Source organism: Strongylocentrotus purpuratus, unplaced genomic scaffold, assembly GCF_000002235.5.
Source record: "Strongylocentrotus purpuratus isolate Spur 01 unplaced genomic scaffold, Spur_5.0 spur5_scaffold_12, whole genome shotgun sequence".
Classification (NCBI taxonomy): domain Eukaryota; kingdom Metazoa; phylum Echinodermata; class Echinoidea; order Camarodonta; family Strongylocentrotidae; genus Strongylocentrotus; species Strongylocentrotus purpuratus.
Genome location: NW_022145597.1, coordinates 23757698 through 23774930, shown reverse-complemented (window position 1 = coordinate 23774930; position 17233 = coordinate 23757698). Strand labels below are relative to the sequence as shown.

Below are 17233 nucleotides of genomic sequence, written 5' to 3'. Positions count from 1 at the left end.
CCCGAAGGCAAGAATGAACTTAGCCTTGATGAGGTATCAACGCGGACTAACGTGATAATGAAAGCTTGGCAAACTTGTCTGTTTAATCTAAGTGATGAGAGACAGAAAGTCGTCTGCCAGTAAGCTCTTCGATCTCTTTGATCTTTTTTCTTAGTTCCTAATTACCGAGGTGCCTAGTCATACTTTCAGGAGACAAAAAACAGACCGAAGAAAAAGATGGCAACACTCCGAATGGCCAATAATCAGTAGGTTTGGTAGTACATTTATATCATTCAAGCATACATTTCAGGATAGACAGGTTTTTTTTATGTACTGAATGTTCATGACAATGACTTCAGTTTAAAAAAATTAAGACATGAAAGCTCCAAATTCGGTAGCTCCTCTCCCTTTTAGTTGGCATGCATTAGTCAGTTGCGTAACAAAAAGTTTGAACTATGAGACTGGACAGCTAGGGGCTGGCAAAGCTCGGTTGAAGGCTTTAACGTATTTAACGTTAAAATAGCTTTAATGTTTCTGTGCTCCGAGACCAGTCCCCCCACCCACCACACCCCATCTTATTTCTGGACCCGCGCTACGCCACCTAGTATACGGGATTTGGCAGTAGGAGGGGGGGGGGGGCATTTTTTTCTATTTCCCAAGGCCTAACTGAGGGCTTCTTTTTAATCTCAACATTTTTTTAATATCAAGAAAAAGGACTCCCTTTTCTTTTCAGCATGCATGCACCTCCCCTAGTAACTCTTTCAGGAGGTGCTGCAATAAAGCAAACTGGAATGAGCTTAAACCCGGACTATAGGTGGGGCTAAGACCCCCCCCCCCCCCTCCTCTTAACCCCACCTATAGTCCGGGGTTGAGCGAAATTTTGCCAGTGTGAAAACAAAGTGGAATAAGCTTAACCCCGGACTATAGGTGGGGCTTAGACCCCCCCCCCCTTTAACCCCACCTATAATTTAGGGTTAAGCAAAATTTTGCCAGTGGGAAAACGGTATAAGCGTCTCAAGCTTCGTGACGGGAACGTCGATCAATGCATCCTGTTTAGACAACATGTGAATGATTAAGATGCTATTTTCCACGTCATCTAGTCTTTACAAGCATCTGAAAGGTTGTGAGGATGCTGATGTTACGGGATGCTGCCCCGTCACTCCTCGGGTTCCATCGAGCGCAAATTACCCTTGGCATTGGTAGTTAGGATTCTTTGGCAAGGCCAAGTGGTCGGGAGAGGGAGCGGCGCAAGGGGGTAAGGGGGAGACCCTTCCCTCTGTCTTTCCATACGTTATATTCCTCTATTGCCCTTTAAAAACCCTGAAAGAATTTATGAGGTACATTGGATTCTTTCGTTACAATTTCACTTTAAATGAATCACCTCTCAGTTTTTCTTAATTTCTTCTATTTCTATAAAAAAAAAACTATTCACATCTGTCTAAATTCTTTCGTTATAATTTAATTTTAAATGAAAATAGAGGACGTGATCTTAGGAACTAGAATTGCCTGTTTCTACTTGGCCTATAGGTTGCATTGTTTCGCTCTGCAGGAGGGAATCTCATCATAAAGAGATTATAAATTTCCACCACACGGAAGATAATCTGCATTGTTCTATCTAAGTTTTTCTTTTCCAGCTTTTAATACATTATCGCGAAGTGATTGGCGTGTTCTTCTGCATTAAGCAGAGTTAACTTTCACTAAAAGTATCCTGTATATTTAGCTTTCGTTTGGTCTTTACGAGATCGAAAAGTGGGCGTATAAAATTGAAATAAAAAAGTAAATAAACCCTAACAAAAACAAAATTACGAGCTTTTATCAAGGAAGTACGACCAGTAACATTGAATAAATCTAAAATAATTGGGAAAATATTACTATCCATCATGTACTTTCTGTAAGATACCTGCAACAGCAATATTTCCAGAGACCCCCCCCCCCCCCTCCTCTTTCTCAAAAACCACTACCTTATTACCCCTTCACCGGAATCCGATCTTCAAGATCACCTTACAGAAACACGCCTGCATCAAGGTCTAACATCCGTTTCAAAGGCAAGGACGATCTCCGATGTAGCATGCTTCGTTGGTAGTCGACGAGGCATTTAACCATGGAATGGACGCGTCGGATGTTCCGAATCACTCGAGACTCAACCAGACTCTCATCACTATCTTCTTTTATGAGGATCCGTCATCGGTAAACGGTCGATGATGTCTTTTTAGGATTTTTATTTTCTTCTTGAAGATGGAGGGGGAAAACCATTTGTTTGGGCCATCCAGTCCCTTTCTAGGAATTATATATATATATATTTCTTGTATTTGATGTATTGATCTGTTCGATGTATTATCATATTCGTCATACCTTTTCAATCACATACGTGTTAATGTACCAATTATGGAAATGATTTAAAGTTATTATTTTGATCATAATTCTTTTTTAAATAACTTTATTCATCAAAATACCTTTATAATCACCCGTGTCTACTGTTCATCTACTTAGACAAGAGATTTCATTTGGATATGTTTTTGAACCGAGGGAACTTTTTTCGTTTGTACTGGCAGAGTCGTTATGGAAAAGTTAAAGGGTAGCTTCTTTAATTCCCTCCCCCGCCTAGATAGCCCTGCTGCATGGGAAGTTGTAGATAATTGATACTCTAATGCTCATTTTTGTCTATCAATATCACTCCGTTCAGGGACAAAAAAGGAATGCCTTGAGTTGCAGACTGCTGACGAAACTTTTGGCCCAAAATTCTAGCGTAACTATCTGATGACTGGAGGATAGCTGTGACGAATCCTTATCATGGTATAAAGAAATCATCATAAGTATCCATTACTGGCTTAATTCCTGAGAAGCCTGCCGATGAACGTGATGACGTAACGTGATATATCTACATCGGTGACTTAATAATGACAACTCTATTTGATAGCCTGGTTCATACTTGATGCCTACAAATTAAAAAAACTTTTCACAAAAGAACCACACACAAAAAGATGTCATATGTAACAAAAACAAAAGCAAACAAATAACAAACAAAACATTTAAGAATATTATTTTCGCACAAAAAAGGAACGTACTTGTACTCTGTGATTTGTGTATAAAAACATTTCATTTCCAATGCCCATTTCTTACTTCGAGCTATGCACCACGTGTCATGATGTCTATCATCTGAATTTCAGCCTTCAAGTTTCTTAAAGTTTGACACTTTTTAATTTGTGAAAATGTCAGTTTATAATGATAGATATACTAGACTTTTCAATAAAAATAAATTAGAAATGGGGCGCCTCACTGCCCAAATATAAGGTGCTATTTGCCCGAATACCAGGAGCATGGCGGTTGCCGAATATTGGTAATTTCTAAATTATTGGGGAGGGGGGGGGGGGGGGCTATATTCCCTATTCTGTATGCACGTAGTCATGTGAAGGTTTTTATTCAGTTTCTCTTTTACACTCACTTTACATTGTCAAACCTCTCAGCCTAGCAAAATGCATTTAATTTTGTTAATGCAGTTTGAGACTAAGCCGAGATTTCACTGTAGAAAGCAATTTGTAGCTCAGATTTAGCAAACTGATTTTAATAGGTCCAAAGGGAAATCAATTACAGACAATACGAAGGCTAGCGACGAAACAAACATGACTCTGCTATGGCATAGTTTCTTTATGTCTGGTAAAAAACAGATTCTAATGTATGACTTCATTTAAGTTGCTACAGGGGCACGTGACTCCACTCACTCAATGCTATTTCTTTTTCAAATGAAATAGGAAAAGAGGGCAAGGAAAAATGAAGTAAGATGATACGAACCCTTTCCCACATCCCCAGTCGATTCCAACAGCAACTATAGCTTGGACAGAAACTTAATCAACAAGTACTAAATTAGTGCTTAAATCAGGACGCAGTCTTACACGAGACAATTTTATTGAATTATACAATTATGGATGTTTGCGACTTATGTGCTGAAGCCAACATATTTTCATTTTTCAAAAAATGTATTACTCGACTCTATGAACGTATTATTATGCTATGAAATTTTACCTTGTTTATTACATTATTACATTGTTAAGCTGATTGTTTGATGAGTTTTACGCAAAAAAACAAAAAAAATCAATTCAATTCAACAACGACGACGACACCTACGAAACGCCAATTTATGAAATTGTATTCAACTACAGTCTACGCACGCGACCGAATGACGTCGCACAATGGAGAGTCTCGCCAGGAGGACTTCAACCTTTTAAAACGAAAGAAAACGATGGATCGGAAGTGAAAGGTTCTCGTTTCGCACTTGAGCCAGGGTGATAATTTAAGATGGCATGGAACGGAATCAGTGTTTTCCAGCTTTAATTGCTCCTCGTTTCATGTTCATGGCCATTCCAATGCCAAAAGCTAAAAATGGTCGCTATGTTCAGGCAATTAAGCGAGTCACAGCGACAAGTGCTATGAATAAAACGCGCGTCCGTGCGTGAGTGTGTGCGTGAGTGTGTGTATTTGAGACGCGTGGGAAAAGAAGACGGCTGGGGTTACTTGCCAATTTAGGTAGCAACCTCGCTGGCGGCTGGTTCAAACATGGTGAACTTGAAAGAAATATTGAATTTGTGAGACGTAAGTTAACTAAACTGGGATCAGATAAAAGCTGGCCTGATTTAAGAACAGTCACTGTTGCGTCACGGAGGCGTCGAAGTTTAAAAGCCAGCGGTACATTTTGATGGCGGCGTGATGATAACAGGCGTCTGGGAAAATAGCCCAAAGTTACTAAAGAACTATCCCAAATAAATGGCTTTAATATGTCTAGTGAAAGAAATAGATGCTTGATCTTAACATGAGAAGACAAAACATAGATGTCAGACGTAAGGCGATGAAAAACTACTGGTTCATTCAATGGCTTCCAATCAATAGGTTAAAAGGTTCAAAAGTTCATTGGTTGAAATTTCAAATCATTACACCGCATTTTGTTAAAAGCTATTGCTGTCTCTCTCGACCCAGTGGTAGTCAATGAGTATCTGATATGATTTACACCTTGTAATACAACGTCTGAGAATTACGGTGTTGACAGTATAAAAAAGTCGAAATACGAAAGTTTGTGGCTTCCTTTCTTTCCATAAATAAGAAAGATGGGAAAGAAAGAGAGGGAGAGTGGGAGAGACAGACATACATACAGAAGGAGAAAATAGAAAGAGAGAGAGAGAGAGGGGGGATTTTAAAAATGATTAAGTAAAGATTACATGTGCATAAAGAGAAGTAGACCGTCGGGGTAATATCAAATCAACATTATAAATCCAATCTTCCGACATCCGATCGAATTTGACCTTTCCGGGTCAGCTATATATTGTTCAACGCCACATCTATATAAAAAAAAAATCATGTGCCCGAGAAATCGGCTTTAGCAGTCAGGTGATAAGTCTGTGCAACAAGATTTGCCCCAGCTAAAAACAGAGAGCAACCCAAAGGTTAAAGTGATAACCGACTACCGTCCAATGACATTATTTGTTATCCCCGTCGCACATGATGCATCATTTTGAATGCCTTTTTACCTGCGCCAATTACACATTCTAGTGCATACGCAGGTAGAATAAGATAATATTCGCAGCGTTAATTTTTACCTTCACTTTCGGTGCGCTATCACTATCACACAGTGCGTCAAATAAGACAGATGTATGGTCTCTGACGCAGTCCTACGGCATTGTAAATGACGCGCCGTGTGTAACATTACATGGGTACTATCAGGCCTGTTTAACACGACCGTCATTTCAATGGTGCCATTACCTGCGTTAACCGAACTTGTAAGGGCAATTTTTCCACACTTAAATGCAATCTTTGCGTCGTTCACTTTGCACTCAGCAGGAACTTTTAGATTTGCGTGGACTGATACGTGTGACGTCCATTCAAGGCAGTGCATTAAAAGGACGTCGATCGTAGCAATCCACGTCGTCGTAGTGCAAATCTAAAAGTCCCTACTCTTAACGCTGGAGAAAGGCCAAGCCAGTAGGTGACGCAGTACTACGGCAACGACATAACGCCCTGTGTCTACAAACTCCGTAATCAGTCTGATCAGAGTCATGATTGCAAGGCATCGAGCAATCGACCAATGCAGCTTCCGAAAGTAAAGCCACCAGAAAAAAATGAGAAGGGATTTTCCCTAGATAATACCTGTAAGTTGATCGTTGATCAAATTGTCACCGTCTTGTCTTGTATTACTTCATTCTCATTTTCTATTTGTGAGCATGTCATCGCCCCTGGGACTGTAAATCCATTTCATGTCAATTTTGCAATGAAAATAAAGAAGTAATATAGGCATGAACATCATGTCATGGAAAAGGGGAGAAGAGAGAAGTCGGAAGGAAGATTCAAATTGTCCGCCTAGTTCCCCCCACATAGCTGGCGAATCTTGACAGATCATTTGTACCTGTCAAAACAGCTGCTCTCTAGAGAGATGAGGATAGCGGGTCTGTCTCCATTGCTAAATTATTATTAAGAAACGGAATAAAATAAAGTTACAACTGCATAAACAAAAGAAAGTCTTCTTCTACTTCGTCGTCGTAGTAGTCTTCATCGTTGTCGTCATCGTAAAAGAAGTAGTGATGATAATATAATAGTAGTAGCAGCAACAATAGTCGCCGTCGCCATCACCGTTGACGTAGCAGTATAACGAAGTAGGAGAAGTAATAGTAGTAAAAGTAGAAGAGTTTAGCTGTAGAAGAAACAGTGAAAGTAGCAGAAAAATCTTCGTCGACTATTACTGATTTCCTTACTTTAATTCAAAATCTTTTTTGCTCGTTCTCTTAGTAAGAAACTTGTGAGGGAATGGCACACTGCCCCCTTGACTCCCCAAAATAATCTGTAACGGAGAAGTGGGAGAACGATATAATAATAGTAAAACACAATAATTGTTTTAAAAAATACGAACAGAGCATGCTATCTAATGAGATTGGAGAAAAAAATGAATCTTCATCAATGGGAACATTCTCGGAATATAGGTAACGTGAAAAGGAAAGAGGCAATTACCGACAAATTTGATTTACAAACTTCAAGCTATTATTCTCTCATCATCGAAGGGGCTCGAATGTGCTCACCTCCCATCCTGTATCATCTCCCGTATAGAAATCATCAGATTATATTATATAATCTTAACCATTATCTGTAATTATACATTTCATCTTGAAATTTAACACTAGAATAAAAGCATGATCATGCCTGACTACATGATGGTGTTATTGAAATGACCCTAAGTTTTCTTCCGTCAGAGAACGACGGCCGTTGTATTGCCATGGTGATGTAAAACAAAGACTACACATACAGCGTGTTCAAGTTCAGTCAAAGTTTATGATAGTTATGTTCGGAGTATTTTTTACTGACGGGGTCGTAACATTAGCTGATAAGATCGAGTGATGGTGAAGAAGAGAATTTTGGAAAAGGATGCAAGCAGACAAGGAGTCAAGTAAAGGTTGTGGTGCTACTTTTTGTCCTTTAAATCATGCTTTCGGAATCCTTCTCTACCTAAATTATTTGTCGTCATTATGGGTGCTGTGTCACATGGCTTTTCAGCATTTTGGGGATCTGTCTTCATGTTTGTAGTTTTACATCATGAAATTTAAGAAAGTAAGATTATGTGAAAGGAAAAGTGTTAAATGGAGAGTTTTATGGATAAAGTGAAAGAAGCAAAATAATGTAGAAAATGGGAATGTAAGAAAGATCATTGTGGAGGACCTTAAAAAAATAAGGGCGAGTAAGCGAAGTGCAAAGAAAGAAATGGGTACACCAGAAGAGCCATAAAACTTGGGAGATCAATGGGAGGTAAGGCAGAAGGAGGGGAGGTAGGAGAACATCTAACAAGAGGGAAGGAAATCGACGCTGATAAAGGACAAATCAGGAACCTCTGGAATTCAACTCTAACCCTTTCACTCTCATCGCCCAATCGCGGAGATGAGGAAACTTCAAAGAGAACAATTCTACCCGCGAGATGATGACTCCTTCTCTACACCATCTCAACATCCGACTCCTCACCAACAGTGGCGTAGCCACACAGAGGCACGTAGGGGCACGTGCCCCGCAATCGAATAATTGATAAATAGAGATGGAGAGAGGGTGGGATAGAGAAAAAGAGTGAGTGGAACGGGAGAAAGAAAGAGAGAGAGAGAGAGAGAGAAAACAAAAGAGAAAGAGAGAGAACGAAAGATATGTAAAAATGAACGGAAAAGAGGGAGAAACACACACACGCACGCACCCACCTAGAGAGAGAGAGAGAGAGAGAGAGTGAGAGTGAGAGAGAGAGATACTAAAAAGAAAAAAAGGGATGGAGAAATTACAGTGAAAAAAAGACAATACAACTCATCCCACATCCTCTCTCCACATCAATTGATCTTGTTCTCTAGCATTTTATTCACCAACGAATGCCACCCTCCCCTTTACGACACTAGTCCCCCCCCCCCAAGTAGGCGGACCCACACTATGCCACTACTCAGCTCAACAATGGTTGGACTCTTCTCCTCCAGAAATCATCCGTGATTTTAATCGTGGAATTTAATCCGAAGAAATGACCTGAGCTGACCATTTCAATGTTGACAGATAATATCATTAACGACCTCCCCTGACTTTGACCTACATAAGAGTTTGGAAAGAAAGCTTTGTAGTAAATTCCGCTTCTCGATGTTAATAGGTCATAATTCTGGCATCAAGCATGTCAAGTGTTGGTATCATTTCGACTGACGATATACCCTTCAAGTCCGTTAAACGAAACTAGATGTGTTCATAAATACAAGTGTAGATGCCAAACTAATGCAAGAGCGCCATCTCTTGTCGTTTTTAAAATTTAATAAGTTTGAGGGGAGGAAAAGCGCGAATAATCACTGGCAGTAACCCTTGGAAACAAGACAGAATTTTAACCTCTTCTCCCTACTTCATATTTCCGTTTTATGATCTTGTTTGGTTTTGGACAACAATTGGAATGGATGCAATCATTGTATAATAACATTGTGATCGACCCGACGTGAGTAACGTGAAATGTGGTTATAGTAAAGGCTTCAAAATTAAAGTTTTCGAGACATTATATTGGTATTCGACAATTGATTTCTACACTTGCAATTGCAATTCTACAGTACGGTACGTGGATTGACGATGTACGTGTGAATAGTGTCAGATTGCGAGATATTAAAAGACGGAACGGAGCTGAGAGGAGCGTTGAAACTATAATAAGGTGAACTTGGGTTCTTGGCCAGTCAAAGGTGATCGTGAACAACAAGGGACCAGTGCAGTACCAGTCTGATAAATGAGAATATGACTAGAGAGGTCTATGAGAATAGAGCATGATCACTTGTGGGTGTATTTTGAGTCGAAAGAATGACGTGATTGGGCAGAATACAGTCAGAGAATTAATGTCGAGGTCTAAGCCTAGACCTCCAGACCTAGTCTAAAAATGGAGAACTAAAGACAGACTATCTGACTACTTCAAGGTCATTTTGCACCCACATTCTAAGTTAAAATTCTGGTTTCACAAGCTAGTAACAGAGGAAGGCCTAATGATGTTAAATAAAGAGACTGGTTAGCATTCAGGAATCTGTTGAAAAGGATAAAGAAATTGGAATCCTGAAATATCTACTTGAGATGTAGACGTAGAATCTACAGTGACTAAGACTAGATTTCTAGACTCCAGTCTAGTCTATAGAGGTTAGACCAGATCTACATTATATTTAGATGCCCAGAAGGCCAGATGTTACGGTTGATTTGAATGGACAAATGTCAGTCAGAGATTAGCCAAGAATGGAGAATATGTCTACTGGCTACTGCTCTTAATTACAGAAGGCTAGAGTAGAGGGTCTAGTCTAGTGGCATACATACTAGTGGAGCTATTTCAGGAAGTTTTTGGAAATCAGAAATATGCCGGTTAGCTGCAGCTGATATCGCCTGAGTTACAAGCGGTGCAGAATATGGAAAGAGGCTGGAAAACCTGCAACAGTGAATGTGGTATAGAAGAATAAGCACATGAAATGCATACTTGAAAGCCTTAGGTTGACAGCAGCCGTCATGGATACAGCCCCACATTAGGATTGTTGTGTCAGTGGATCAGATCATCATGGAAGGGCAGGATGAACAAGATCCAGCTACTAGTATTCGGATGGACCCGTTACTGCATGATCGAGACCCATGGATGGAAGTCAGCCAACTGTTTGACTCTCCTTCAATGAACGCAGGAAAACATTCAGCGATGGAGAGGGTTGAAGTAGATGACAGTGTATCTCAAGTATCAAGCAAATCAACATCACATTCCAGGAAATTTTTGATGGAAACAGCCATGAAGAGAGCAGAATTGCAAGCAAAGTTGAAGAGTTTAAAAAGGAAACAGGAGCTCGAGAAAGAAGAGCAGGACTTAATTAGAAGAAAGGAGCAACTTGCTGTTGAGACCGAATTAGCTGCAGCTACAGCCCAAGCAGCAGCATTACAGCAGTTCGACGATACAGTAGCTTTTCACCAGCCACCTGCATTACCAACCTTTGCTCATGTAACACATGAAAGTGATAGGAACCAAACAAGTCACAAAGTCAAGAATGCAGATTGCTCAGAAGAGAGTTCAACGCAAGGACGCAAGAACCGAGAACATTTGCAAGATGTACGAGTAAGTGGAACAAATTCTGATAGTGATGTTGATTGGGTAGAGCTGCAGCGACAACAAACCCAACTTACGTACATGCTCTTAGAATGTCATATGAAGTCCGCCTTACCGCAAAGGAACATTCAGCCTTTCGACGGGAATCCCCTGAACTACCACGCCTTTAAGAGGGCTTTTCAGCATGTAATAGAGTCCAAGACATCGGAGGACTCTGACAAACTATATTATTTGGAACAATATACTAGGGGAAAGGCGAATGAGATGGTCAGAAGCTGCATGTATGGAGGTGATTCCAAGGCAGCATTCAACAAGGCAACAATGCTGCTAGAAAGCAAGTTTGGCGATAAGCATCATGTTCTGGACTCTATGATCATCAAGGCAATGGCATGGCCAAACATTAGAGGTGAGGATCCGGAGGGCCTGCTTAGTTATTCATTGTTTGTGACTGAGCTAGGCAATTTGGCTAAGGACCTACACCTTCAACAGGAGATTGACCACGCACAACACTTGAAGATGGTCATATCAAAGCTGCCGTTCAGGCTGAGAGATAGATGGAGGAGCTATGTCGACGGCATACTCCAGAATCGGGACGAGCCACTCTCATTCAAAGACGTGGTTAGTTTCATTAGTAAACAGGCCCGGATAATCAACAACCCTATCTATGGCAATATTGTAGGACCTGCCAGAGCTGGAGAAACGCAGACAAAGACAAAACCCTTTCCAGGGAAGAAACAGGGCTTCAGCTCCAGCATGAAGAAGAGCGAGGAAGCGAAGTGTTTGTATTGTGACATGGAAAATCACCTTACAGCAGAATGCAAGGCCCTAGGAAAGAAACCTCATGAGGAGAAACTTGCATTTTGCAAATCCAAAGGACTGTGCTTTGCCTGCCTTCAGTCTTCACATCTTGCCAGGGACTGTAAACAGAGGACGACCTGCAAGATTTGTCAAAGGTTACACCCCACCCTTCTTCATAGAGATTGGGCACCATCGAAACAAGTGAAAAGGAATGGTGAATCAGAGAAACAACGTACTAATGACGACGCTGGAGCTAATAGGAAGAAGGAGGAAAGCTCGGAAGGACAAACAGAAGGAGAAGAAATTGGAAATGAAAATTTCCCAGACGTAAAGCGCACGTTATCCAACCGCACTTCTATGCAGGACTCCCAACCGGCCATTGTGCCTGTGACTGTACGCTCAAAGCAGACAGGGAAATGTGTACACACATACGCATTCATTGACAACGGGAGTAACGCAACTTTCTGCACAGAAGAGTTAAAAAACAAACTAAATGCCAGAGGAAGAACGCGCACTATCCAGCTTCAAACATTAACAGATGATAAGCTGGTCAAGACCTGCATACTGCAAGACCTGGAGGTAGCTGATGTGAATGAGAACACATATATACCACTTTCTGACGTCTACATACAGCCCATCCCTGTAGACAAGTCAGACATACTGAGAAGGAATGACATTGCAAGATGGCCCTACTTACAAGAAATAAACTTGCCGGAGATCAATGCAGACGTGGGCATCCTCATTGGCAATAACGTCCCTAAAGCAATGGAACCACTGCAGGTTATCAATAGTCAGAACGACGGACCATTCGCTTGCAAATCTATCATAGGGTGGATGGTTTTTGGAAGCTGCAAGCAAGAGAGAAGTGGGTCCAAGATAGCCTCCCACAGAGTCCACGTGATGGAAGATATTCAGCAACAGCTAAATAATCTCTACAACACTGAGTTTTCAGAACGCTTGATGGAAGATAAAGTCGAAGAATCCAAAGAGGATAAACGATTTATGGAAAAGGTTGAAGGATCCATCAAGCTAACACAAGGGCATTACCAAATCGGACTGCCATTCAAGGGAGACGTCGACCTGCCCAACAACAGGCCCATGGCAGAGCAGAGACTCAACCACCTGCAGAGGAAGTTCGCTAGACAGCCGCAGTTCCATAGGGAGTATGCAGGGTTTATGGATAAGGTGCTGAACAAACAGTACGCTGAAAGAGTACCAGAAGACGAGTTCCTTAGAGAAGATGGAAAGATGTGGTTTATTCCTCACCACGGTGTATATCACCCACAGAAGCAAAAAATTAGAGTGGTGTATGACTGTGCAGCTTCTTTCAAGGGCAAGTCACTGAATGACAATCTTCTACAGGGGCCGGACCTCACAAATAGTTTGGTGGGTGTATTAACAAGGTTTCGTCAAGACCGCATAGCAGTAATGGCAGACATAGAAGCCATGTTCTCACAAGTGAAACTGCTAAAGGAAGAAAAGGATCTACATCGATTTCTGTGGTGGCCAGATGGCAATGTCGCTCAACCTATTGAGGAATACCGCATGACTGTTCATGTGTTTGGGGCTAGATCTTCACCAGCTTGTGCCAATTATGCCCTGAAGCGCACAGCAGAAGACTTTGCAGAGGACAAGGTGGCACATATCATCAAGCGCAACTTTTATGTTGACGATTGTTTGTACTCAAGCTCAACAGTCCAGGAAGCTGCAGAGCTATCAGAGGGCCTACAAGAAGCCTGTAAGAAAGGAGGATTCCACCTCACAAAATGGGTGAGCAATGACAGAAGAGTATTGAATGCCATACCCAAGGAGGAGAGAGCAAGTACAGTGCAGGAGCTAGACTTTGACAAGGATAAGTTGCCAACAGAGAGGGCACTTGGCATGCTGTGGCATACAGATGAAGATGTTTTCAGTTTCAAGATTCAGCTGAAAGACAAGCCAGCCACAAGGAGGGGTATCTTGTCAACAGTGTGCTCCCTGTTCGATCCATTAGGATGTGCTTCCCCAGTGCTACTCCCTGCAAAGCACTTACTTCAGACCCTCTGCCGACTAGGATTAGGATGGGACGAGACGATTCCACCAGACCTGCTGAAAAAATGGGAAACATGGAAAAGAGAACTCCCAAGACTGTCAGACTTTAAACTTTCCAGGTGTTTGAAGCCAGAGGGGTATGAAAACCCAAAGTCTGTGACACTGCACCATTTTGCAGATGCAAGTGAGAAGGGATATGGAACAGTGTCATACTTGCGAATGGTGAATACCAGGGATGAAGTCCAATGCTCATTCCTCTTGAGCAAATCTAGAGTGGCCCCTCTTAAACAGACGTCGATCCCGAGAATGGAGCTTACAGCCGCCACGGTAGCAGTAAGGATAGACAAAATGGTAAAACAAGAACTTGACATCCCAGTAGATGAGACCTTCTTCTGGACTGATAGTACCTCTGTACTACAGTATATCCAAAGCGAAACAGGGAGGTTTAAGACATTCGTCGCCAACCGAGTTGCCCTGATACAAGAAGGATCTGAATCAAGTCAATGGCACCACATAGAAACTTCGCTAAATCCGGCAGATGTATGCTCCAGGGGAGTCAAGGTAGATCGATTCCTAGCAATGAGATTCTGGAAGGAAGGACCCGAATTTCTTCAAGCTTCAGAGGACCAGTGGCCTAAGCAACCCAGAAATGCATCACACGACGTAAACAATGATCCCGAGGTGAAGAAGAAGAAGATGTACGTTACAGAGGTCTCGGAAGTAACGGCCAGTGAGAGCAAATGTATGGCCACTGCTGTGAGCAAAGAGGAAGAAGATGATGTCCTGGAAAGATTGATCAACCATTATTCAGACTGGTACCACCTCAGAAAGGGAGTAGCATGGCTACTAAAATTGAAAGGGCTGCTGAAAGAGAAAATGAAAGGTCAGCAGAACACACGAGAGAATCCACCCATGTTATTGACAGTGGAAGATATTAGACAAGCTGAGGAAGCAATACTGATACACGTTCAAGACAGAGCGTTCCCAGTAGAGGTTGTGGCTTTGAGGAAACAGGCACACGATGTCAACCAAAGGACAGGAAGGTTGCAGCCAGGGGTCAGAAAATCAAGCCCTATCTACAAATTAGACCCTCAGATGGACAATGGCCTACTTAGAGTAGGAGGAAGACTTAACAAGGCAGCCTTGCCTGAAGAAGCAAAACATCCAGTCATCCTACCAAAGAGAGGACATGTGTCTGAACTCATCTTGCGGCACATTCATGAAAACTCAGGACATATGGGAAGAAACTATGTCTTGGCAAAACTCCAGCAACGATATCACATAGTTGGTGCAATTTCAGCCATCAGGAAAGTCGTCAAGAAATGTGTCAAGTGCCGACGTCAAAGAGGGCGGGTAATCCAACAGAAGATGGCCGACCTACCCATAGACCGACTGAGACCGGACGATCCACCTTTTACACGAGTTGGAGTCGATTATTTTGGGCCGATAGGAGTGAAAAGAGGACGCTCTACAGTCAAGAGATATGGCGTAGTGTTCACTTGCCTCGCCATTCGGGCCATACACATAGAGAAGGCTGATTCACTAGATACGGATTCCTGTATCGCAGCAATTCGGAGATTTATTGCTCGAAGAGGAGCAGTCAGAGAAATGAGATCGGACAATGGAACGAACTTGGTTGGGGCTGAGAAAGAACTAAGAAAAGAACTTGAGAGCTGGAACCAGGCCCAGCTCAGCAACTCACTATTGCAAGTAAACATCAAGTGGACCTTTAATCCACCTGGAGGTTCACACCACGGGGGCGTATGGGAGAGACAGATCAGGACGATTCGACAGCTGCTCTTCTTCCTTACCAAACAGCAGACCATGACGGATGAAAGTTTGCAGACACTCTTCTGTGAAATAGAAGGCATTATCAATTTCAGACCCATCACCAGGGTTTCAGACGATGCTAACGATCTAGAGGCTCTGACACCAAACAAGCTCCTGACGTTGAAGGCTACCCCGATGTTACCCCCATCGGTTAGTAGGCAGACCGACTGCTACGCACGACGTAGATGGCGGCAGGTTCAATATCTGGCAGACGTCTTCTGGCGACGTTGGCTAAGAGAGTACTTGCCGCAGCTCCAGGCCAGGCAGAAGTGGGTACATCCTAGTCGCAACATCCAGGTTGGTGACGTAGTGCTGGTAGTGAACGAGACAGCACCTCGTAACTTCTGGCTCATGGGAGTAATCATCGGCATCACTCCAGATCGACAGGGCATGGTTCGACGGGCGGAGGTGAAGACCAAGACGGGCACCTATTCGCGACCCATCAGTAAACTGTGTCTCCTCTTGGAAGGAGATTCATGAGCACTTTGAATTTGTGAAATTGTGATTCCATAAGAGATATACGCTATTGAGACACCTTTTAAGTTTCTTCACGGGACCAACTCATCAAATTTTGGAGCAAGTCAAGTTGGAAATCAATTTTGGAGTCCGTTTGTGATAATTATATGTGTGAAGTAATAAGTGGTGCGAGCCTAGCGCCGCCATAATAAAGCTCAAGTCTATATTTGGATCAATCGCGAAGCCTTTAATTGTTGGATCACAAGCTTGGAAAATGTTGATTTTAGAAAAGATTATCATTGTGATATATGGTGCGAGCCTAGCGCCGCCACTTCATGTATTTACCAAGTGAAATGTTTTCATTGGACCAAACGCGAATTTGTTCACTAGGAGTCACAAGTTGGACCACTCTGCACCTTCTATTCTGTCGCGTAATCAAGCCGTAGAGATGGCAGCAGAGGCACAGAGTATGCAGATACGAAAAAGACTAAAAGACTTGATTATTGTGCAAAATCTGGCTATCATGGACTGACTAAGGAATAAACTCAGACTTTGGACATTTAAAAGAAAAAGTCAGATTATTTGAACATGATATAGACAGAGACTCAGTGAAAATGCATTTTATGTATACATGTAGAAAAGATTCTTGCCAATTTGAATGCTATTTCTAACGGTTTCATAAGCATATTTTGTTATTCAGTGAATTGCATTTGAGGAGTGTAAAATGTATGTACAATGTACCTTTGAAATGGTGGGCACAGTGACACAGATGTCTTTTAGAAGTTGAAAGAGAAGATAATAGAAATATTGAATATGTAAAATATATGAATTATTGTTTGATCATCTATGATGTAATTGCTAGAATATGAATATTTAAATTTAAATTTCTGTGACAGAAATAAGGGAGTAGAAAACAAAAGTCAAATACAAAACTTTGGGTCATGTTCCACTTTTCAGGTAAATATTTGTCAGGAACTCAGGAGAGAAAAATCTTGCATGTATTTAAAATGTCATATGAGATATTTGGAAGCATATTTTGTGTTGCTTTTAAAGTGTAGATTTATGTGAAGTGCATGATTATAAAAGGCAATGGGTTATTATTTTGAAGGATACAATGTAAAGATTTTTTAGGAATCAAGGAATGTATATAATGTGCATATTTGTGTTGACGCAAATATTTGGTGTACAGGTTATTTTAAAGCAGATGCTATTTTGGTTCTGAGACAAAATTTCAAAGAGTTTATACAAGACGATAAAAATTGTATTATGGGCATTAATAGTGCTTAGTGAAGGCAGAACTGTACACACTTGACTATTTTGAAGACGTTAATGTTTTATAGCAAATGAGTTCGTTGTATATAATTAGAGGTGAAATAATTTTGCTATGTTCAGATTTAGTGTCAGGATATTTACATTTGGAAAGTTCTTTATAGAAATGGCAGTGTTTGATAGCATGATTTGAACAAATCGTGTCATTTGCTTTGTTGTTACATAGCTACTGTACATATAAAACGACACTTTGCATGCTTAGTTTGCACGAAAGAAATGCTTTACTGC

The 17233-nt window shown here is 41.4% G+C and overlaps 1 protein-coding gene across 1 annotated transcript; it reads left to right on the top strand.

Moving 5' to 3' along the window:
• The first annotated feature begins 10030 nt into the window (after positions 1-10030).
• On the top strand, positions 10031-15700 carry LOC115922498. The gene has a single exon (XM_030981438.1). The coding sequence runs from the start codon at positions 10031-10033 to the stop codon at positions 15698-15700; it is 5670 nt and encodes a 1889-aa protein (XP_030837298.1).
• The last annotated feature ends 1533 nt before the right edge of the window (positions 15701-17233 follow it).